Below are 24,683 nucleotides of genomic sequence, written 5' to 3' on the forward strand. Positions count from 1 at the left end.
ACGGACGAGGAGAAATCCTTTCTCACTAATATCACACCACTTATGCCTACTTTGTACCTATTACCCAAGATACATAAACCATTTGACAGTCTTCCATCAGTGAGACCTATAATGAGCGGACAAGGGGGGGGGTCACAGAGAATTTAGCAACCTACATTGACTCATGCATTAAGGATTTAGTTCCAAAAATACCAGCTTTCCTGAAAGACACAACTCATGTCTTACAGATTCTGAACAATACTGTATGGAAATCTCATTACCATGTGGTTACCCTTGATGTTACTGCCCTGTACACCTCAATTGATCACTCATTAGCCATTAAAACATTGGACTACTCCTTTAGACTACACTCAGCATCACATGCAACTCATGTACAAATGCTCAAGAATCTTGTTGACTTTACACTAAACCACAATCAATTTATCTTTAACGATGAGTACTACACCCAAACCAAGGGGATTGCCATGGGAGCTAAGTATGCTCCAGCTTTGGCAAACCTCTTCATGGCTTTCTTTGAGGACTCACATATGTTTCATAACAATCCATACATCGAGTTTATCCCAGTTTGGAGAAGATATATAGATGATGTTTTTGCAATATGGGCAGGCACACCGGATCGGTTCCAGGAATTCATGCAATTCCTGAACCACAACCAATTTGGGATACATTTTACAGGCCATATTGATACTACTGAAATTGAGTGTTTAGATCTTAGAATCTATGTAGACAATCAAACCTTGCAAACTTGTACATTTTGTAAAACAACTGCAGTCAACTCCATTTTGCATGCAAAAAGCAGCCACAGAAGAAATGTGATTAACAATATCCCTCGAGGAGAATTCCTTAGAGCTAGGAGAAATTGCAGTCAAGACATGAACTTCCTCTCAGAATGTAAGTCTATAGGAACCAGAGTCCAAGAAAGAGGTTACACGAAAACCAACATTAACCATGCACTAAGGAATGTGAAAACAATCACACGATCTTCTCTACTTACCCAGTCCAAAAACAAACCACTTGCTGAATTTCCACAACATGTGAACTTCATAACGAAGTATTGCAGTGACTCTAAATTTATCTATCACATTTTCAACAAACATTGGAATATTTTACATTTGGATCCGGATTTGGAGACCCACATTACAGAGAAACCAAGAATAATTTTCTCTAGAGCTCCTACACTTAGAAACTTACTGTGTCCTTCGTTTATGAAACTTGGTTCCGACAGACAGACTAACTGGCTTACGCAGAGCACTAAACCTAATGGATTCCATAAGTGTGGGACTTGTAATTTTTGTCAATTTGCCCTATCTCCTACCAAAGTATTTACCTGTCATGGTAATCTAACTACCAAAATTACGGATTTCATGAATTGTCGCTCCAAATATATTATATATGGAATCATTTGTGTCTGTAAGAAGGTTTACGTTGGCAGTACCATCAGGGAACTGAGGGTAAGAATCAGAGAACACCTTGCAAATCTGAACAGTCAAGATATCAAATTACCATTTGCAATACACTGGCAACAAGAACACCAGATGGCACACAGAAAGGATATCAGATTTGTAGGGCTGCAACACATCAAACCACATGCCAGAGGAGGTGATCGACAACTGTATCTACGACAAGCGGAAGCCCGGATGATATGCAAACTTAGATGTGTTCAACTTGGACTCAATCAAGAGCATGAACTCAATGTCTTTCTTTGATATCATATGTATAATCTATATTCAATGTCTGAATTTGAGGTCACTTTATGAGGCAGGCGTTGCACTACAGAGGGATGGACTGTCTATTTGGAATGTAATTATGACACATTGATTACCATTGGGTTAATATTTTTAGTTATCGTATTTTGCCCCCCTCATGACAACCTAGTAGATTAGGGGGTTAATACTCAAATTTCTCTCTTACATATACTTGACCCATGCTAACAGTATAAAAACTAGATTAATCATACCTTTCCAAACATTAAAACCTTATGCTATCGAATAACTGGTCTTAACTAGGTATATTTTAAGATGAAATATTAACTACATCTCATTATTGTCGCTCTCATAGCAAACCAATGTATAAACAACAACACTGTTTTCTGTAACTCTCGCTAGCTTTACACCAATGCAGCTAGTTTGCCCAATTTCAACAAATTGATCCGACAATTATATTCTCACCAATTACAACCCAGTCAGCAGGACTTCAAAACAATTTTTGAGCCCTAGCGTGTATATTAATTTGTATATATTTGATAATCCTCATTTAATCGGTATGTGAAATTATGTACATATCACGTTTCCTCGAATCACATATTATGTTTACTAAGCGGCGCAAATGTAAGAATTTAAATAGTTCTGCTCGAACTTGTTCAAACATACTCCTGTCTCCCAACGCTCGTAAGTAAAGGAGCACCTGCATCAATTACGGTTACAGCGCTTTCGCTAGATCTCGCTAGATTCTCTTACAAACCAGAGTATTCCCCCGACACCTACTAAGTCGCTAGGCAACAGCAACAGGACGGTCACATGACCATAGCTATTAAACAGCCTGGCTGAGCAGCTATAGGCTAGCACAGCCGCACCCACATTCCTTCCAGGGAGCTGCAGACAGCCGGCAGAAATTGCCGAGCTGCACACGCATTTAGGCGTTTAAAGGTAAGCGCTCCGTTGAACAGTTATCTTTCTAATTATTTAATCCTACCTTGCACTTCTCACTACATTCCTTCATGTACCTTATTTGTCAAAACAAAATTTGCTCGCATAACCAAGAGGCCAGGACTATCCAGCAAACTTTCCACCGGGTTATAATCAAGTTACCTCACCTTAGGTAAGCGAACAAACACCCCTGTTCTGTAGAGACTGTCACTTGAGAATTTCGTAGCTGCAGTTGCAATTATATTCCAGAACACAGTGTACCTATAAGGCTACAACACATATTATTTTCACAGGCACCAGAAAATATATCCATTGGAGACTGACTGATTCTGTTACTTTCTCAATTTACAAAAATCAGGTACGCCATATCAATGGACTGCCCACTCTGTCTATAAGATGCAACAACCTGGCTTTGTTAATAACCAGTTCTACATACGGGTTTTAATAATTAGTAATTTGAAACTTAACAATGATTGTATGTACAACACCAACTCACATCTAATTTGTTAATATTATTTTCTCTCCTCTCTCCCCTGACCCCTCACCCTTGTCTGCCTTTTTCTCTCCTCCCTTGCATTGTATATATACATATATTTTATATATTTCACTTGGCTCATGTTTACATTCAAATTGCGATGGATTTATTTCATTCTTGTACTTTTTTTGCTAAAACGCAACAATATGGTTACTTATTGTTTTAATGTAAATGGGCATGTTTTATAAATGCTTCTTATCAGTTACTTATCATCTCAATAATAATACGCCCTGAGGACGGCCTGGAGAGGGCTGAAACACGTGTTGGCGTGCAGTGTCCACTTTTGTGATTAAATACTTGTACTGACATTTCTACTTACATTGTAATGGTTTAATTACTCAAGCAAGCTCAAGTTGGTAAAGTTTGAATTGTATGACTGGTTTTGAGGGAGCGCTGACTGACAGGCTACACCAACCTTGTTTATTCCTTTATATAGAAGGGGCACCGAGAATCTACCCTTCTACGCCTTGCCACTGCTGCAAACCTCTCTACACCGTAGTATCAACACCTAACTAGTACGAGGTCACGCGCACCCACCCACATTGGGGATAATTTCTCGGAATCTTTACTACCATCAACAAACTAGTTTACCTCACACATAGAAGAAGCTATAACTCAGACATCCTTGAAGCCAAATCAAAATATTACTCCCAAAGACTCAATGCTGGAAACCCACAAAGGAAGGCTTGCAAAATCGTATCTGAATTCTGTTTCCCTGTTAACTGATCAACCAAAGTTTCTTCCAAGTGCCTTGTAACTCACACTCTGACCACGTACACAATCAACTATCACCGCAGACTCAAAAATACAACAAATCACAGTCTTTCATTAATATGCCCTCACCACACCCTTTTCCACATGCCTTCCCCACTTTCCCCTGCCCCCCCCAGCAAGGTATTCCTTTCCTACTTCCTTCTATTAAGTTAGCTTACTCCAAACCTTGATTGAAAAAATCAGGACTCACCTGGGACTAAAGCCATCGACAGCCAGCTGATGAGATGTTTTGGAAGACAAAGAAATTCTGGACTCAGTGCAAGCTGGGTTCAGGTGAGATCACAGTACAGAATCTGTATTTCTTCCTATCTGGGACGGTCTCAGTCTGCGGGGACCAAGATAGTGCATGAAATCGAATGGTATTAGAGCTACCTGCAGCATTCAACTTGGTCAACCTTAACACTCTGCGTCTGTGCCTATTTGACAGCTGAATCGGTGCCAAAGTCCTTGATAGGTTAATGCCCTTTCCAGCCGACCGCTCACAATGCATCTTCCTGGTTCCCTTCCATTCTGAGTTCAAAAAACGTTGTTTTGTGAGCGCAAGATTCCTCACTCTCCAATATGTAACCCCCCCATCACCGCCCCTTTTTTCAGATCACTTTATCTCTCCTGCTACAGCACACACTTCACCCTTAATATTTATAGCAACTGCACACCACTATATGATATCTCGCAATGCATTCAAAGCCTGGCACTTGGATGGCATACAACAATCTCTTGCTGAATCCAGAAGGAAGCAATCCTTAACTCACAGATATCATGCTTACAACCCCTACTACTCCAAGGAATGGGCCGGTCATGGGCAGCTGTAACTGACAGTTTGTAAAAATCCTAGGGGGGATCTTGAACACCAACATTTTGTATTGCTGCAGTTACGAAACAAGCTGTTACACACCAGACAATCCTTATGCCTTAGTTACCCTTTCCCCTAAAGTGCAAGGCCATAATTGCTATTATAAATGCCATTTTAATGTACAGGTAAGTCTGTGCGGAAAGGCCATGAATAGGCACCCCAGCATACAGGGATGGACGGGCCTATAGGGAACTCTGGAGATTTCCTGGTAGGCCTCTGCACCCTGGGCCTCTTTTGTGTGGTAGCCTATTGTATTTCCAAATTTTCTCATAGGACAGGGGCTGGGCTTGCTGAAAATGGGTGGGGCTACTTTGAACATTATTTCCAGAGCCTCTTTTGGGTCCCAGCCCACTCCTGCCAGCATCCCCTTTGCTGGGCTTCGGAGAAGCTGCAATGCAGTCCCCTGAATCGTACAGTGCTTGGATTCCAGGGATCACATCTTCCAGGCACTTCAGTCGATTCATTGGCTAGATGCTAGTATGAGAATCGCTTTTAAAACACTGTGCATAACTTTCAAAGCGCTTCGCGGAAAGGATCCCAAATTCATCTGCGTGAAACTAAACAGATATACTCCTCAGGTCATCCTCACTTATGACTTTGGGGCTGCCAGCATATACCCAAAATAAATTGGAGGGCCATGCTTTCAACTCCTATGAATTTCTGTTAAATACCATTGAGCACTCTATTTCCTAGGCAAATATTGAGCGTTTCCCCGGACATTCGGCTTCCCCTTGCCTTTATTCAGTGCAATTAATAGTACATTCCTTTTGATGCTCCAATACTGACGACTACCCTTCACTGCTCGGGTTACCTGTATTGTGCTGATGCTTCATGTGTTTATGGTTACATTTCATCGGAGGAATGTTGTCTCCATCTTCTCTCCTTTCACTAAACAAATACGTTTGGCTGCTTTTCCTTTACCAAGTAGGCTTGTTAACAACGCATTTTCTTACTGAGCACCACACAGCCTAGTCTCAATCAGGAAGCGATCCTTCGGAGATGATACGCACTTGACCTTATTTTAGCCTTGACTGCCATTGCTGTACTTCCACACCTACATTTGAGTCTGTGTCTGAAGACTAATCAACCGGAGTAATGACTCTTTCCTTTAAGATCAGACTTCTTTTCCTCTCTCTTGGCCCAAGGCCTTCGATTTTAGCTCTGGTGGGATACCGTTTTCGTTTCCTATCGTTTGCCCCGGCATATTTTCATAGACCTTGGCACAGACTCTTCTGTCAATGGCTCGTTTTTTCCAGAGCCCGTGGAATCTTATCGACACTACAGTCTGTTTGTGAAACAGTCACCAGCACTTATCTAAACTCTTGAGCACATCTCAGGGCCATCACGCATCCACAATATGTCTTTAATAACCTCAGCAGACCTAAAGCATCTAGAACCACTAGAAAGAGAATGTACCCTTCAGACCACTTCTCCCTGATGTATCCTTTCTTTACGATCAAACACCACATACATCCCTGCTTACGTGGTCATTGGGTTTATTTCACGCTTGCGTTGTCAACCAAGACTGCCTGTTGTATCACCCATTTTTCCCTCTTTACCCTTTCCTCCCCCTGCCAAGAGCCTGGTTGACACCCTGTGTGTGGTCGCTAGGTGCTCACCAGCAGACAAAGGACTCTGTGCTCTAAGACCATCACGGTGGTGATTTGCACAGTATAAAAAGCAAACCAGAAGCATAGAATGCTCTCTATTTTGTTCAACATACTCCATACCTACAGTAAAGGGTACTGGGTAATAATAATCCCCATGCATAATGTCCCCATACATAATGTCGCCGGAAAAATCCATTGGCAACATTATATATGGTGACATTATGTATGGGGCCGGATTGCATGGATGTCCCCTGCTCTCATTTAAGCAAAAAAAAAAAGGGGGGTTGTGTGGGTGTCCCTGCATGTTAAATGTAATAAGGTCTCCGCAACAAAACAATGACTTTTTCGTCATGCGACATTTTTGCGGGGGCATTATTACATGGAATCCAGTAAAGGTCCCTCTTGTCGATTGAAAGTATTAGACAGTGTAGTGTTGTAATGATGTTTGTTATGTTAATATTAAAGGGTCTTGTACCGCGTTGCTCTTGGCGCTCTGGCGGTTCTGCAATGCAAGGAGGGTTGCACGGTTTGTTAGTGTGATTGAGCGGGAGAAGAACAAGAACGCTGTGAAGTGCTCTTGTCAGCTTCAGTTCGGGGAAACCGGTCACTGAGCGTTGGTGTGTTTTCAGTTGGTAACCGTCATGTGGTGTTGCGATGCGATTGTTTGTGGTTTGGTTTCATGTAGGGTGTTGTGAAGTGCGTGCATTTTGTGGTGCTGTAGAGGCATGCTTGTGTTTAGTTCAGTGTTTGAGAGTGAGTATGCAGAGGGGTTCGTTTTTAGTATGGTTGGTAGTGCATTTCCTACACCCAACATTCTGACTACAAGCAACCCAATTCCCACCCACTGTCGTTCATGCTAGTGCAGGGCAATTACCACCCCCAGAATTCATCCAGGTGCGATGCATTCCCTCTTCCCAAAACTCCATCTGTGTGCAGCACAGTTTCGGCCCCCAAACCAGTTCCTTGAAGTGTGACGCATTTCACGCTGTTATCTAAGTGTGATAGAGCTCACACCCCTCGCTGTCCATCCCAGTGAGGCGCATTAGCCACCCTCAACACTCGATCATAGTGGGATACACTTCTGGTCTCCAAGTCTCTGCAGTTAAAAATAGCTTTTTATGTGTTAGTTTTCCAAGTTTATCTGCCACAGTGTTCATTGAATTTAAACCCACTATGGGTTCAGTTTGGTATTCCTTTCTTAGCTACGAATATATACTTGTTCTGGGTTTATTTATGCTTTGTATTTTTAGTGTTCTGCATAATTGTATGTTCTTTGATGGAAATATGTTTTATGAAATAAGTATTTTTGGTTGTTATTGCCTTGGACACTCCATAATCAAGGGATTGCTTGCTGGCAGCATTCTGTCGCTAAATGTACCGCTGCTCTCTCCTGTCCTAAGGTGTAACTGCTGCCTTTCTGCAAACTGGCAAAAGCCCATTTTGAACTTGCACGAAGCTACTTGCCAGCTGTACATTTTAGGCGGGGGAGGGGAGAGTCATGCCAGTTTAATTTTTCACCTCTTCTCTATAGTCTTCAAGTCATCTTCTTTAACCTATCATTGGTAATGTTTCATGTGGATACTATGAAACATTACACATTCGTCTCATAAAATGTCTCATTTTTAATCAAATGTAATACAATAGTAAAAGGTACATTTTGTGCAATAAAGTCAATAAGTAAACCACAAAAACAAAATCAACTGTTTGCAGGGGGAAAGCCTACCTTGGGCACGCAGACCCACCACACAATGTTTGTAAATTACTGTCTGCAAATCCATAAAACCCACTGATCATTGTTAACTTAGAGCAGGCATCAAAATGTGCGCTCGCCACCACCCATTGGCTAGTGATAATGAACTCTTGACAAGAAGGACATATTTTATTTCCCTAATACGCTCAACAAATAACCTATGCAAACAGCCTATACCTAGCTATGCTGGACTACCTCACCAAATCCATCCAAAACTCTGTGGCAAGACATCTACTGAGACCAGACAGAAGGGAATGCATCACTCCAGCCCTGTGAAGCCTACACAGGCTACCAGTGAAGAAAATAATCAATGTATCGAGTTCTATCGATTGAAAGTGTCGGCATTAATGCTATATGGCTGCAAATTGATCAACTTCAGCAATAGGGAATATCTAGATTCACTTGAAGGGAAAATTCTGAAACGGATATTGTGCTTATCAAGATCAGTTCCTATTATTATTAGTCCAAATCTAGGACTGCAATCTTGGCGGGAATAATACAATAAAAGAAGCATTGTGCTTTTAAAGAGGGTCGCTGATATGGAAAAAACAAGTTTTGGTTCGTTTATAAGCAACCTTCTAATTAAAGATTCGAATCCCTTCTTGCGTAGGTTCAAAGCGAGGTTGTAGACATTTTATGGCCACCACTGTTATGGATGAATAGGCGTCTTCGATTTGTGGCTGAAAAACAAAATCAAGCGTGGGATAAATTGTAAGATACTAAAGATCTTTACAGATTGAAACTATGTAGAATAAACTACATTTTTCATCTCCTAATGAGTGACACTAGACTGTACCTTTTTGCAGGTTTCCATCAAAATACTATTGTGAATGGTATTTTAAATTTAGGTTAAATTGTGTCCCAACACTGGAGGCCATTGGACCCCGACTGGGCATACCGTAGGAACTTCTTAGATGCTGTTTCTGCAACGCGGATCATCCGGAGTCACTAGATCACCTTGTGATTGACTGCCCAGAACCCATGCACCATAGGATGCAGAACTTCGGTCCACTTATACATTGAACTTCTCGGGTATTAACGACTGCTTTGTGGGACAGACTTATGGCGAGTTCTCAACGTGCTCTTATTTTAGCGTTGGTCAGATGTTTGATAAAAATCTTTTCAAAATTGAATAGGATGATGTAACAAGGAGAACACGACTTATGTGGAATGGTACCTGATTAAGTTATGTGGTGGTAATGATTGAGTTTTAAATTACTGGATTACGTGTATGTTTATATTGCACTGAAATGATTTTAGAAATGTATACTGCTAATTTTTTAATTGATTTTGAAGTGTGTGAGAGTTAGGTGTATGCTTTGTATTGTACTGTTTTTTTTTTTTAGAATTACATTAATTCAAGCTGTGATCTAACATGTTTTTGTTTTTAAGAATAACTGTCTATTCATTAATTGAAAAATTATGTATTTTGTGTTTTATAACGTGGATTATATAGATTGTAATTTACATATACTAATGTGAATTGTGTAAACTACCATGTGTACTATAACCACAATAAAGTAATAAATACATTCTGGCTGGTATCATTGGTAAAGTGAAAATAAAATCAATTTCAAAGCATTGCATTGCACACACAGGACTGCACGGCAACAGAGCGGAAGTTTTTCAATCCAGAATCACCCCTGATCTACCACGAAGAACCCTCATATCAAGTAGCAATATGCTAATCCAAGCCAAATGCTGTGGGAAAACCAAATGCATAGGTGCAGCGTTCTCCACCCTCACAGCAAAGTTGTAGAACTCCATCTATAAGGGAATCTGGGCATGAGAGCACTAATTACATTTCAAAGAAAAGTTAAAAGACCTGGCTTTTAATAAACCAGGCCCAAAAAAAACAATGAACAAACATACAGCATATACCTACAACAAGGAGCAAGCATGCAGGGAATTTCAACTGGCATTGACTCAAAATGTTTTGGGCTACCAGGCCATACAGGCACAGCCCATCAAACCGATCAATCAATATTTTTGCAATGCCAACCTAAATAAAGGTAGGTAGGACACCCTCGCTCCTCGATATCCACGATCACAATAACCCTAAAATACCAAACCAAACATCACAGATGCAAGCGACAACCAAACCCCCCAACAATCTCACACTTAATCACTCTCACCAAACACATCCTTACTAGCCACACCAATGCAAATGGCTAGACATAAACTCTGCCCTTACCCAAACAATCCCTTTTCTACATCTCTTGATTCAACTTGCAAACCTAACCCCTTGCCAAGCACCCTAGCAAATCTGACATTAGAGGGTGTCCGACCTTGACAGAAACCACCTCCTGTGCACACATCCCTATCCACTTAGAAAACAAACTTTGAGGAACTAGGAATGAGATGCAGACACAGAGGACTCATGGTTTCGGCCATAAACAGTTATTGAAACAAAACAAAGAGGTTGGAAAATGCCTCACTATCCCTATTGTAGGATGTATTTCCCAGCCTTAAGCTTAACTAAGGGTCTGTCCAATCTCAAGACGTCCAAATTAGGATTTTTTGTGTCCGAAATACTCTTCTGGCCCTCAGACTCTGAAAATTAACTCTAAGGTTGGCCTTGAAAAGTGTCCAAATGTTCGAAAAGGAAAGGCGTAACTCCAATATAAAAGTTCCAGATGGATGACGTTCACAGTGGCTCCCTTCCTCTGGATTTTTCTTTACTGCACTTTCAACTTTTACTTGGGCTTCTTTTAGTTAGCAAAACAATGTGTATGCAAAACGACTTGGCTGTTGGTCTTAATTTTGTTAAGATACCTGGTGTTCTCTCCTGCCAGGTTTCTTCTCCTCTTGAGTATAATTTCAACAGTCTTTGGGTAGTGTGAGAAACTCATGGTGACAACAAATAAGACAGACACAAGTGATCACAGCTCAAGGGTGTTTATTGAACAATGAATTCGGTATGCAGGTTGGAAAAACGCCTAATCGAAATCTAAAATGGGAGCAAGCGTCAACCATCAAATGAAAAATAACGCAGTCCTAGTGGCGGCGTGTCAAAACAAAAAGGGCCTATACTATGAAACATAATGCCAAATCTCACAACTAATACAAAAAGGGATGTGTGATAGTTCTCAACAAAAGAAAGGAAGTGTTCTTAAAAATTGTCAGGATGCGGTAGCCTGGGTCTCCCTTCCCCACGTTTTGGACACTGGATAAGATGGGAGCTTGGAGCACAGTTCCAATGGCAGCTCTCAGGACACTCTCTCAGGCTCTTCTAGCACAAGATGATAGTTCAGCTTTTAACCCTTGAACTTTCAGTTATCAGGGCCGTGGATGGCCAAGTCTCGTTTCACTTGAAAGTCTCTTGCCTTCGAGGACCTGACGTGTTCAAACAACCAAACAAAAGTTCCTGTATCAAATGAATTTCCTTTTCCAAGGTTCCCTGGGTGATGGGTTCACCCCTTTTTATCTGCTTGGCTGATGACTTTACCCCTGAATCTCCCTCGGTCGGGCTTGGGCCCCTCTTGCCTTTTTATCTTTTGGGGTGATGGCTTCACCCATGGATCTCCCTCGGTCAGGCTCGGACCCCTCTTGCAGGATTTCTCCTCCCTCAATTTCTCAATGTCTTTTTCTTGGGTGATGGCTTCACCCCTGGATCTCCCTCAGTCGAGCTAGGACCCCTCCTGACTTTAACAGGATTCAATTCCCTTGGTTTCTCAATGTTCACTTTCGCTGTGGGATTCACTTCCCTTTTCTTCACACTGCTTGTAGATCAAAGTCTTTCGATTGTACAGGGATTTTGCTTGACCCTCTGTATGACCACTTTTACCTATTTCGCCGGTCCTCGTACAGCTGTCTGGTACTTGTAGTTTCTCTCATATGGGGCTCGGCCAGTGTCTCTCGAGTTAGCACCCACGTGGTGCTGCTTTCCATCTGCAGCTGGTCTCCTCTTCATACTTTTAACAGTTAATTCAAAGTTCATCAGCTTTGGTTCAAAACTTGCCACTTTGGATTCTCACTAATCACAGCCCGGTTTGTATTGGTTTGCCCCTCGTCTTACTGGCTGTGTCGGACCACTTGGCTGTTGCCTTTCTGGAGTCAAGGCTGGTACCACGGGGACAGGAGCTTCCTTCGCTCCTGCTTATCGGCATAGGTTTGCCCCGTTTACTGTTGACATCTGCTGCAGGACTCTTGTGCTATTGTTCAAGGTCTTAGGTTCTCTTCCACGAAGGTTCTGCGAGGCTGGGACAAAAAGGGCAAGGTCACTTCTCTCATCGCCACACTTTCGCTTCCTGCTACCTTTCCCCTTCTTTTGAACTGCCGCGTGGTAGCCGTCTCGTCATGCTTTCTGCTTGTATTGTGCTATTTGGCTCCACCTTTTATCTCTATGAGGAAAGGAAAGGGCCCACAGGTGTGTGATATTCAGATTAATTGCCTGACTTTTCCAAATGCCAGGGTTGGGACATGTGAAATACACAGGCTTAACATTAGTCTGTTGTTTAGGGTGTGCGCAAGTGTCTGTGTGGGAAACGAGGAAAGTTTGAATGTCAAAGCATCCTGCAGAGTCGGAAGGGCGAAGAGGTGTTGTATGGGATCATATCCTTCGTATTTGGGTTTGGGGTGCTCTCTGAAGGGTAGGTTTTGGAGGGTTTGTTAAATGGACAAGAATGACCGGGATGAAGAACAGACCATAGGGGATGGTGGGATTTGTAATTGTCAGTCACTCTTGACTGGGAGTTCAGAAAGTGACAGTCAGACAGACGGGATTGGCAGGGTTTGCAGAGTAAACGGGAATAACGGGTTGTGACATGAGCAAAGGGGATTGTGGGAAGGCTCTTCAGTGTCCCGCTCCTTCTTCTCGGGTCTGCGGCCTCTGCTTTGTGGTTTCCGCGTTCCTTGCAGCTCCCGATTACCTACTTTGGGTTTCTCTGTGCTCGAGAGGCGTGATGGCTGCTTTTCGGTACCTGTGTACACCAGGAAGTCTTCCCTTCTCCTCCTCTCATGGTGTCCTCACAGCAGACCGACTCCTGCAGTCTGCCCTCCTCGGCTTCCTCCGTGAACCAGTTTGCTCCACGGACCTCTCAACGGCACGTCGATGCCGTGGACGAGATTCTCCCAGTCAGTCTCTCTCTCCTGTCAGCTGGTTCAGTGGTTTAAATGTCCCGGCATTAAGTATTCGCTCACAACAACTAGAGTGCAGCTTGTGCTCTGGCTCTCTCGATCTTCATTACTCTGCTCAGCTTCCTCGTCCCAGTACTTTTACATGCACGGAAAGAGAAGTCAGTTCTTGATGATTTATATACGGAGTATGGGAAGGAATTCTTAGCAGCTTCCATGGGTGGGTGAAGGGAGTAATAATATCCCATCAAGGCATGGGGAATGGAGGAAGTATCACTAAAAGAAAAAGGGATACCCTGTTTCGTCCGATGTCTTGTCACTCCCTTGAAGGTTGCCTCTCCCCATGTGATCCTCCTTCATGTAGATACCGCCAGGGTCAGGATCGGGATCGGGTACCGGATGCTGTCCCATGGCCACATGGGGAGAGGTCACCACTGAGAAAGGAGTGATGACACCATCGCATTTATCACAAAAACCACACAGTGGTTAGTTGCTCCTTGTTCTACACACACACCCCTCCCACTTCTCCTTCCATACCCACGTGATTGCCGGAAGAAATTCCAAATGGCAGCATCAAGCTGTACATTCCAATGGGGATGAGTCACTTTTTATGCCTGGCTAGTAGCTTGGAACTTGAAGGTTTGACCCATCCCATAACATTTTGCAAGGTTTCTGGAGGGTGCATCACTTTTCTTAAAGCAGCTTGTGAGTATTGCTTCTCCGGCTATTGTGCCAAAGAAGCATTTCTAGCATAGAACTTATTGGATGTTCTGAAAAATGTCAGTTTGGGTGACAATGTTCTCACAACACAGTCCACCCACCGCGATCTCACTACACTGAACCAATTTCATATCTTACATGAAAATGGGACGTGATTTATAGTAAGAATGCTGAGATGTGTAATCAAAACAGCAATTTAGCAGATTTCTGATGCATGTGTGATCATAGAAATGAAAACAAAAATAAGGCTGCAGAGCACTAATGGAGTTTGGAAGTCTGGAAGACATGATGTTGAAGCAGGGAGAATTAATTTCAAGGGCAAAGCTACATTAATGAGCAGTGGCCAAGACAAAAGGTCTGACTTTACAAATGTAGAGGCAAAGGATTTTTATTGATAGCGAGATGTTGTTTTCTAACAGAATTATTGAAGATGGATATTGGAGAGGGACTTTAATGTCTGGCATTTTGTATTAGAGAGTGGAGTTGTCTAGGTTGTGGGGAGATTTGTGAATGATGCTTTCAAAAGCATGTTTGTTTTCTTTCTTCTTGGTACTTTAATGTGTTTTATACTTCATGCTAAATTACGTTATTTGTGTTGCTCTTTTTACAAAGTTTGCCCTCCACTGCAGGTAAAAAAAAAATGCAATGTTTGTGTGGGCTTTGCAAAAATCATATCCTCTACTTGGGTTTACGCCAGACCTCTTGGCTTTGCTTCTGCTTGCTTTTTTAGGATTTGGCTAATCGAGTTAGGTTTATTTGCAGAATCCACGTTAGCCATTTATCTAATAGTTTAGGGTTGGAACCACCTCTTAAGGGGATGAATAGGTAAAGATGGTGTGGGGTTCGACCCCCACCCCCTGGGTCTTAAGTCCTCTATTTAGTGAGTGTACCTTATCTCTTTGTCCAAGAAGTATAAACAAATGTAGGTGGGTTAGACAGACATAGGGCCTGATCACGACCTCAGCGGTAACGCTAATGCTATTAGCGTGGGGGCTATTAGCGCGACCGCCATAGCCCCCGGCGCTAATAGCGCGGGATCACGAGTTGGGCGGACTTGGAAGTCCCCATTCCCCATTGAGCCCATTCGGGAATGCCCCATTCCCCATTGGGCTCAATGGGGAAAATGTGTGCTCTTACCGCCGGCGGATTTCCCGCCGGCGGTAATAGCACGATTTTTTCGGCGGATTTCCCCCCAGCCAAGAGCTGGGGCGAAATCTGCTGAAGCCCTGATTCGGCGGGCCCTTAAATCCGGCGGTAATAGCGCTACCGCTGGATTTAAGGGTTACCGATGAGGTCGTGATCAGGCCCATAATGCTCAGAACCCACATCACTTGCCACTTATGTCATTGAAGGTAAATATAATCTGAATTTAGTAAGGGAAAAGATAACACACACACACAAGTAGTTTGTGTTTGTGTCTCTGTGTATGGTCTCTAGGCAAAATAGATCACCTGAGTATCATGTGAGTGCTCATCCAAGCCAGTGAGCCGCACCCATTAATTACATCTGAAATACATTATTTTTGCATAACCGGTTATCTATTTCTTATAAAGTGTTAACTTGTGCTGATTTATTTTTCTCCAGAGCTCCTCATCGCTGGCGATGCCACCCTACCACTGGGCGGCCCTTCAGATGCTGTTGACATCGTACCTTTGACATGTGCAGACACGTATCTGGATGAAAGCAAAGACGGGTTTTCCTGCTTTCTTCCGGACGAGTTCATTAATCTTTCCCCTCCTCGGTGTAACGACTACCACTTTGGGCTGGAGGAAGGCGAAGGTATCAGTGAACTCTTTGACTGTGACTTGGGGGATATGACGCCACTGGATTTTTAATGGTAACTCTGCAAATAAGGCATGCACTGGCAGACCAGTGGGATGAATTATAGACCACCTCCCAGTGGTCTATAATTGGTCTCGACAAACCCCATACCGCGTTGGTGAGAGGGTGCTGGAGAAGTGGATCCGGTAGCTTTTAAGGGGAAATCCACGATGGATAATAGAACAGCAGAGCTGCCAATTCTCAACTATTTGGGAACTGCTACAACCTCCCACAGCCGCCATCAACTGGGGTGGCTGGAAAAGACTGGCGTGGAGGCATGCAGCCAATTGTGACTTGTATTCTGAAGGGTTTTGATTTTCCATCCAAGTTTAAGCTTGTTACATGCTAAAACAGATAACTTTTGAATCTGCTCAAAAGTTATATATAATTTGCTAATTGCCACAATATTTATAAAATGCATTTGTATGATGTCCTGAGGAAAATGCATATTTAGTAAGCAAGCACTTCACTATTTCTTGCATGTATACTTTGAGTTGGTGCTGCCGATGTACCAGAAATCTTTGTGATTGCGAGAGTTTTTTTGTTATTGTAAAAAAAAAAAAAAGTTTACCCATGGTTAGCACTTGGCAAGGGTTTTGGCAACTCTTTCCACTTTTCTCCTGTTCTAAAATGATCTCTTCTTTCTTACCAAGACCCTGCGCTCCGAAACCTTGTTCTTTTATATACTCCTCAGACTGAGATCAATGTCCCCTAGACAGCAATGGTAATAACTAGTCCTGGTATGATGTTCATAATGGGGATATTGCAATGCTGGTCAAAAAGAATCTTTGGTTTGCGTTCATCAGCACAAGACTATGTTGTTGGACTAGAAATATCCCACTGGAACGGTCGTTGCTTCTTGGGCAGCGTCTGGAGGCTGCATATGGTGCCTGCTCATTGAAGATGTGAATTTCAACAGACTCCAGCAGCCCACGAGCTTGCATGTTTGCCTACATCTTAATGAAAAGACGAAAGTGCACAGTTGAAGGTTTTTCATTTAATAAAACATGATGTTTTTTCAAACTAAATGTGACTGACACGCTACTAATGGCAAAAGAACGCATAATAGTGGTGGAGGGCCAGAGTTGTCATACATTACTATAATAAGCATGGTTGGTTTGCAAAAATATCTGCAAAAATGAATAACTAAGGAATTGCACCAACGCCTTGTCCAGAAGATTATGTGGTAAAAATGTCAGCCCTTAGCCAATCTTCAAAATAAAATCATGCAACATAAACATTTAAAAATAAACCCTGTAGAAACGGAAGCATCTTTCAGGAAGTAAAAATAATCACCAAGTTGCACTTGTTATGTAAAATTAGCTCATGTAAAATAAGTTTTAAATACTTTAAAACAAGATGAAAAGCTACTCTACTCCCTCGCCTCAACAGTGTACTTAACTGAGAAGCCCTTTTAGGGAGGCTTCCATTGACTTTGTGGAAACTCCAAAGCTTGCATCGAATCTGGAAACTAAAAACCTACAGGGGAAGATAATGGACATACCACCAGCTGTGCCTGGCAGGTCCAATGCTCCTTTGGTTAAACACAAGGATTCCAGAAAGTCTACTTCGTATAGATTGGCTCCTCAAAGGGGCAATAAGAAGCGGTGTGGTAAAAGAACTACGATTGCACCACAAAATGCTGAACACAACACGGAAACAAATACATTGGGTAACCCAGTGACCAATGATGGGGTTCTGTATATGGCTCGTCAACCTTGTAACAACTGACCAGCTGGCAGGTATCCGACTGCGAAGCTGTCTAAAAATCACAGTCCGTAAATGGCCGTGTCTTGTGCATACTCCAAACAAGTAATTGCATCTCAAGGCCTATGAATAAATGGGTACATCATTCTACTGATGGGGCTCATTCTGTTGGAGTTGCAACGCAGGCTGTGCCTATGTAGTCTGCAGCACCTTCACCAGCATGTTTGGTAAGGCAATCTTATGAACCATTCACACCTTTGCCCACCAACTTGAGCGCTACGGGGGGCCCTTAGTTGTGCTCCAACTGTCGGCAAGTGGGTTAAATATCTTGAGTGTTTACGTACCGCTGAAAGTCCTTAAATTGATCCCGTCTGTTACAACTGCTTCATCACATACTTACGCTGAAGTCCTTAACCTCCTTTGACATAGATCATGTTGAGATGCCAAAAGGTGACTGCACAGAATTGGGCAATCATTGAATTTGCGTCACCTCTGATAGTGGAACTTCTTTGCATTAATCACTTGTATGTTCAAAACCTGGGCTTCTCTTTGACTGTTTTTCGCAGGTATTTGGTAGCCAACGTGCCTACTGTGATCCTTCATCCCAAAATCCAGCCCGTTGATTCCATATTGTAGTGTGGCCTTGAGTCGGAGCGATCTGACCTCTTGTCTCTACCCTCACAGCAGCTTGCTCTTCAGCCACTGTTTGGAAAGATTGAACATTGGGTTCCAGAGACTTTGGGAGAGCTTGGGAATTCGCCCGAGAAACTTTTAAAAAAAATTGCAACTTTCCTGGAGCTCTTGTAGCTTCTGTTCTTTTTTTGTGTAACCCCACCACCCTACATGCCCTAACTGATAAGGATTTTCTTGCTCTGCAAGAGACTTGGTCCTGCTCCGGTTTCTTGATTAACGCTTTCAACATTATACATCAGCCTGCCATCGCACAGGAAAAGGGGAGAGAGATGGGGGGGGGCCTTTGTCTGGGGGTGCACCTTAAATTCCGAAAATCTCACTTAACGTATTGGGTGGTGGGAGTAGTAGTTGAAGGCTTATCTCTTTCTCTTGATAGGTTCTCAATCATTAATCTCTATGATCCCCTGGTGGGATAAAGACTCCTCTTGTCCAGGCACAAGTGGAGGCCCTTCTTAGTGAATGGGTCGCTCTCTATCCACACTCAAGTATAGTTGTAGTTGGTGATCGTAACTTTGCCTCTGAACTGATTCATTTTTTAACGATGAACTGGCTTTGCAGGCTTCCTGTGAAGGTTTCAACATATCGTCCGTTTGGGGAAGTGCAACTGCCAAAAGATCTAAATAGGCTGAATTCCTACACGGAGAACGATTTTACTATGTTGAAAGTGAAGGAGGACGTGGGCAATGGTCTTTGTCATACCTGGATCAATGGGAGTGTATATTCTCGATTGGACTATGTCTTCACAAATTCCCCTGTTGGCAAATATACCACTATTATCACTGTAGAGTTCAACCCCTACAGTGATCATGCCATGCTTACATGGCACTTCAATTTGAAAAGTACTAGAGTGTTTAGTAACGACCCCTGAATGTCACAGTTAATCATCAGGGCAACCAATTGATTTGGACTACACAAAATATTGCAACGTTTAATTCCATTATTGCTAAAGATACTTACTCTATAATGCACCTATTACAACAGCGCAACTGGCATCGCCGTTCTTTAGTTGTTAACACCCAGTCTATCATGAATGTAGATCGAAGGACAAGCAGTCAAAGCACTCCATTTTAGACCTGTATGATGCTGGCATGGCTAATCATAAGAAGCCCATACGAAGAGAGAGGGGGAAAATATATAACACTCACTCAACTACTGCTGCCAATAAGACTTTGGCTATAAAAGCTCTCTGTACTCGATATAGAAATTGGCTTAGAAACCATAAACACTCTAGAAATAACACCAATTGGAGCTTTCTCTTCTCACTATTAAAAACTAATGGCAGGAGAAAGTTGTGGTAGTTGAGGTTTATGACTGTGGACAACCCCAAAGAACTTTTTTTTTATAGATTTTTATTGAATATTTAAACAAACAAACCAAACTTGCAGTGTGTACAATAACATTTCGTTTATACATTTTCAATCTTGTTCACTGCCTCCCTTTACCCACCCCCCGTAACGAGCCTGCTTTCACTAATGTTCTATTTCTGCATCTTGTGATAGGGTATTCCTTTCCATGGGATCCAATGGGTTGTGCATTGGCCCAAATAGTTCTGCTATCAGTAGTTTCCAGGCCATCAGGGTCTCAGTTTCCTCCTCCCTCCCAGCACTGCTAGCTTCTAGCCATACCATGGTTGCCGCTTCCCCCCCATTTCTGCAGGTCTTTCCACCATACTTCCAATCGTGGTTTGTGGCACGTCTTCCACCCCATAGCAATTCCCCTCTTTGCAAGCGCATATGCCAGATCTTTCAGTTTGCTTACATGCCTAAGTTTCCGTGGCCTAGGGAACCCTCCTAAAAGGCAGGCCCACATAGTATCCACCACGATCTTGATACCTTTTTCTGCTAATTTGCGTGCAACTTCGCCCCAGAAGCGCTCGATAACCGGGCATGACCAAAACATATGCACCATGCCCGCCTTCTCCTCATCACACTTGGGGCATGCCTGTTGTCCTGCATTCTTGAACTTGGCTATCCTCTGGGGTGTCAGATACGCCCTATGTGTAATATATAATTGCATCTGTTAAAGTCTTGCATTCCTCAACACCTTCTTGTGATACCCTTGGACACGTTCCCACATCCCATCCTCCATCGGGGTTCCTACTTCCTCCTCCCATTCTAGTCTCAATTGCACCAACTCCTTTCCCCCCCCCCCCCCTTGGACATCATCATCTCGTATATTCTTGATATCTCGTGTCCTCCCTCTGCTATATCGTATATTATGTCTATGGTAGCATCTGGGTCTTCCTCAAGCACCAGTTCGGACCACATACGCTTAATCTTCCGCACCAGTCTGTGGTACGTGATATACTGGCCAGTGTGTAACACAGTTTCCGCCCCCAACTTCCCAAAATCTGTGGTCCCCTCCTGCCAAATATCCCCCATTGTCGCTATACCAGCCGGCTCCCAATGGTTTCTAATTATCATCCTCAGTTGCTCTTCTCCGCCCGCCAATGCAACCAGTGGTACCTGAGGGGAGCACGGCCATGGGTTCCCCATCAGTTGACACGCCCTTCGCCACATCTTCCATCCTAGCACCATCATCTTTGGGCGCCCATCCATTACTGCCTGGGGCAACCATATAATCTCCTTCAGATGATATGGGGCACAGTCCCGTCTGAACAGTCTGGTTTCAGAGGTCACATCATCTGAGAGCCATTTGGCCACATATTGCAGCTGACTTGCAACATAATAAACTTCATAATTAGGCAGCTTTATACCCTCCCTTCTCATAAAAGTTCTGTAGCTTCCAGAGGGCCACTCTGTTTCGTGTACCCTGCCACAGGAAGTCCCTGCACATGCTGGCCAGTCTACTAAAGAACTTCTTTGCTATCAAATACGGGCAGGGACGTCATTTCACCAAAATGCCAGGGGTAGCGGAAGTGACATCACAGTGCCTCGCCCCCAATAGTGACATCACAGGAAGTGATCTCATTAGACCACACCCCCACAGGGAGTGATCTCATTAGACCACACCCCCACCATGATATCACGGAAGTGGCCTCATAAAGCATTATCCCTCAGTGAACTAAGAAAAATATGGTTGCTATATCAGTGTATTGTGACATTTCATACAAGAATAGATCATCATATGTAGCAGTGTCAAGGTCCATGTTGCCACGTGAAGTGTATGAACCCCAATCGCCTCTTTAGGTGGATCTGCCCTATTATTTCAACAGGACTACAGAGCGAAACGACATTCTGGGGGGACAGGGACGGATAGGCGGGCATGGGGATATTCATGTATCATATGGTTATCATTCAACCTTTAATAACAAATGCAATGATTGCAATCTAAATTCCATTAAAAGTCAAAAGTTCGAACATATATAGGAATGTTTAGGCTTTCCTATGTACTGGTGGTGGTAAATCAGTGCTGGCAGTATTTACCCCCTTACTCTACTGTACTTGTTTTTCACTAAATAAAAAGTCTTAATAAAATAAATGCACAAAAATACAAAGAAAACAAAGGGATGCTCTCATCTGCATTTGCCATAGCTCAGACATTAGGTTACCCACAATCGTTACAATAAAAAGGGCCTTCATTAGTCTAGCACAAGCACAGCATGTTTTAATAAAGGATAACATAAGGGACTGGCAGTTTTGAGAGGTTAGGCAATACAAGATTAAATGAGATGCCCAGGATCACACATGTGTTATGGGGTGAAGCTGGGATGTGTGCCAACTCTGAAACCTCTGCATTTGAACACTTTCTTTTCCAGTTCTTACCATGAACTAAAATAATCGAAATTTATAAAACTGACTTGGAAAGTACACAAATCACATTACCAAACATGACCATTTTTAAAAGCAATATATTATAGAAGGGTGTTATCAATATGCATTTCAACTTTGGCCATTGCACATGATCAACATAATTCCCACAGGAAGGAAAGCATGCTACAAGAGTTGTGCCGTAAGGAATACACAAACTATGGACACCACAGTGAACACAGAAAGCATTACACAATGAATTGATCAAAGCAGAATGTACAGACAGGCAATAGGTTTAGAGCCTCAGCAGCACATCATAAAATATCCTGACGTGTGATATTTAAGTTAGGTGAAGAATGGAATCTTACTTCTTTAGATCATGCAGCCTTCTGGGGCCCCCTCCCATAAAAACTGCCAGCCACAACATTTTAGAGGGACTGGAGCGGCAGGGGCGGAGCCAGCCACAACAATTTAGAGGGACGGAAGCAGCAGGGGTGGCGTCAGCCACAACATTTTAGGGGGACCGGAGAGCAGTTTTGAAAGCTGGTCGTGAGTGGGGTCATTAAACCCATTGCAACCAGGAGGCTGAATAGCTCTTATGTCTTGCTTTGTCCCATTAGGTGCATCTTTCACTTTAACCCCAACTCGGCATGGGCCCATCCAAAATTGTGTAACAAGTGGGGCCTGTAGCTAATGTAGTAGGGCTCACCCTAAGGGCAGCCCGAAGAGGGAACTGGGCTTGTTCTGCCCGCGGCCGAATCTGTAGGGGCTACTGAGCGTAGCGAGAAAGAGCAAACCCACCGAGCTGGGATAGGATTGCCCCCCTCAGCCCCTGAGAAAAATGTGTAAATGAGGGGTTAAAATAGTGAATTTTACAGTACACTTTGTGATAAATTAGGTAAAAAGCCACACAGTTTACAATCGTTTTTGTAGGGCAAGTCATGAAAAACGTCCATTAGATGCTAATTCATCAACAATGCACAGGAGCATTTTCCCCACTATGTCAGTTATTATTATTATTAATGTATTTGTATTAGTTCATAAGAACTTTTTCAAATCAAAAATCTGTTCATCAATTAAACCATATTATTCATTCATCAAAACGAGACTAGTATCATACACCATTTTCATAACTCTCTAAAACGTGTATATTGCTAATTACAAATTACAAGAATCATTGATGCATCTCGTTAAAACACCAAATATACATGTACATAGGACATTTAAAAGCACAATCGCTTATGTTAACATTTCATCTGACAAACTATTCAACCAACAAAAACAAACTTGTGCGTATTCAATGAAATAAATAAATAGAAAAACACGAATTACTCTTCCATTATTTAACAAATGTGGTCCTTCATTTCTTACGGTGTGTTACTATTATTTCTTTCCCCAAGCAAAAAAAGTGCACCATGCATAGCCTCAGAGTCTGTGCTCAAGCAATAATCCCAGAACTCAATAGAATCATCCCGATTTACAAATCGGCCCAGAATGCGCATGTGAATGGAAGTCATCTTTCTGCATTCAGTGAACACATGCCGGCCGGCTCCATCTTGTCCTGTGATCTGCATATGCAACAACGTCTTTTCAATGGGCATTTGAGTGCACATACCTTGTATAACCAACAATGGTAACTGGTTTATACGAAGCCGCAATACCCGGTGACGAACAGCTGGGCTGGGACTATGTAATAAATATGGTTATGCTTTAAGGTACTACACACCCCACAAACGTAGAATTCTTTAGACGATTCAAGTGTTCGTAGTTGTTGATCCAGTCCCTGCGTTTAACTTTGTTCTTAAATATACTTTTCATAATATCATAACAAGTGCCTCTCTCAAAATCTGGGTTCTACTCAATACAGGCAAATAATTATTTAATTGGACAAAACTGGATGGGCCAGAAGGCTCAGAATCACAACTGCCCCCCAGCATATCAAGTAATGGACAGGAGGGAAGCATTAAAGATGTAATATATAACAGCCCTCTACGTACCATTACCTGGCAACTAAAGGAAACCAACCCAGTCGAGGGGGCCAACTTCAACATCAATCTATAGAAGTTACCTTCTAGCACGTTCAGCCATTTTAAATCCCCCATAGCCTGGGCCTCCAGGCCCTACAATATTGTTGGGCAAAAGCATTGATTATAGAGCATTGATGTTGCAAATATGTGCAGCCGGCGGCAGCTTAACAAGCCGCCGCCGGGCCCGGCACATATTTGCAACGTTAGTAAAATGAATTTGGTGCTGACGTCGGCTGCGGCACCAAATTCATTTTACTAACAACGTTGCAAATATGTGCCACCGCCGGCACAAACCGGCACATATTTGCAACGTTAGTAAAATGAATTTGGTGCCGCCGCCGGTCACGGCGACGACCACAGCGGTCAACTCACTAACCTGCCTGAGCCTCGACCTCATCGCCCGAAGTAGTCACTGGCCTGCCGCGCCTGCCTGGCCTTCAGTGGGGTGGTGGTTGATCGTGGTGGATGCCTGCAGCCTGCCTGGACACAAACTGAGGAGCAGGCCAGGCAGCACGATAGGAGAAGCAGGCAGCACTAGAGGAGAAGCATGCAGCGCGCTCGCATGTGCAATAATCAAAATGGAGGTCCTGGAGGAATGGAGGACAAGCGTTGCAGCATGCTGTGGCCACGCCCCCCTCCTCTGATTGGTCAACAGCCAGAGGTCGCAAGAGATTGACAGGGGTCGCTGGCCAATCGCCAGCGGTCGCTCTTGCGACCTCTGGTGACCCCCAAATGACATCCCTGAATACGGGATATTCCCGA

The 24,683-nt window shown here is 43.1% G+C and overlaps 1 protein-coding gene across 1 annotated transcript in view; it reads left to right on the top strand.

Annotated features, from left to right (window-relative positions):
* E2F1 (E2F transcription factor 1) overlaps positions 1-16,812 on the top strand; it is a 718,581-nt gene extending 701,769 nt beyond the window's left edge. The window contains exon 7 of the mRNA XM_069652146.1: positions 15,548-16,812. Within this exon, the coding sequence (XP_069508247.1) occupies positions 15,548-15,798 (251 nt within the window). The 3' untranslated portion in view covers positions 15,799-16,812. The remainder of the gene's footprint in view (positions 1-15,547) is intronic.
* The last annotated feature ends 7,871 nt before the right edge of the window (positions 16,813-24,683 follow it).

The sequence above is a fragment of the Ambystoma mexicanum genome, chromosome 3p, assembly GCF_040938575.1.
Source record: "Ambystoma mexicanum isolate Mex_15411 chromosome 3p, UKY_AmexF1_1, whole genome shotgun sequence".
Classification (NCBI taxonomy): domain Eukaryota; kingdom Metazoa; phylum Chordata; class Amphibia; order Caudata; family Ambystomatidae; genus Ambystoma; species Ambystoma mexicanum.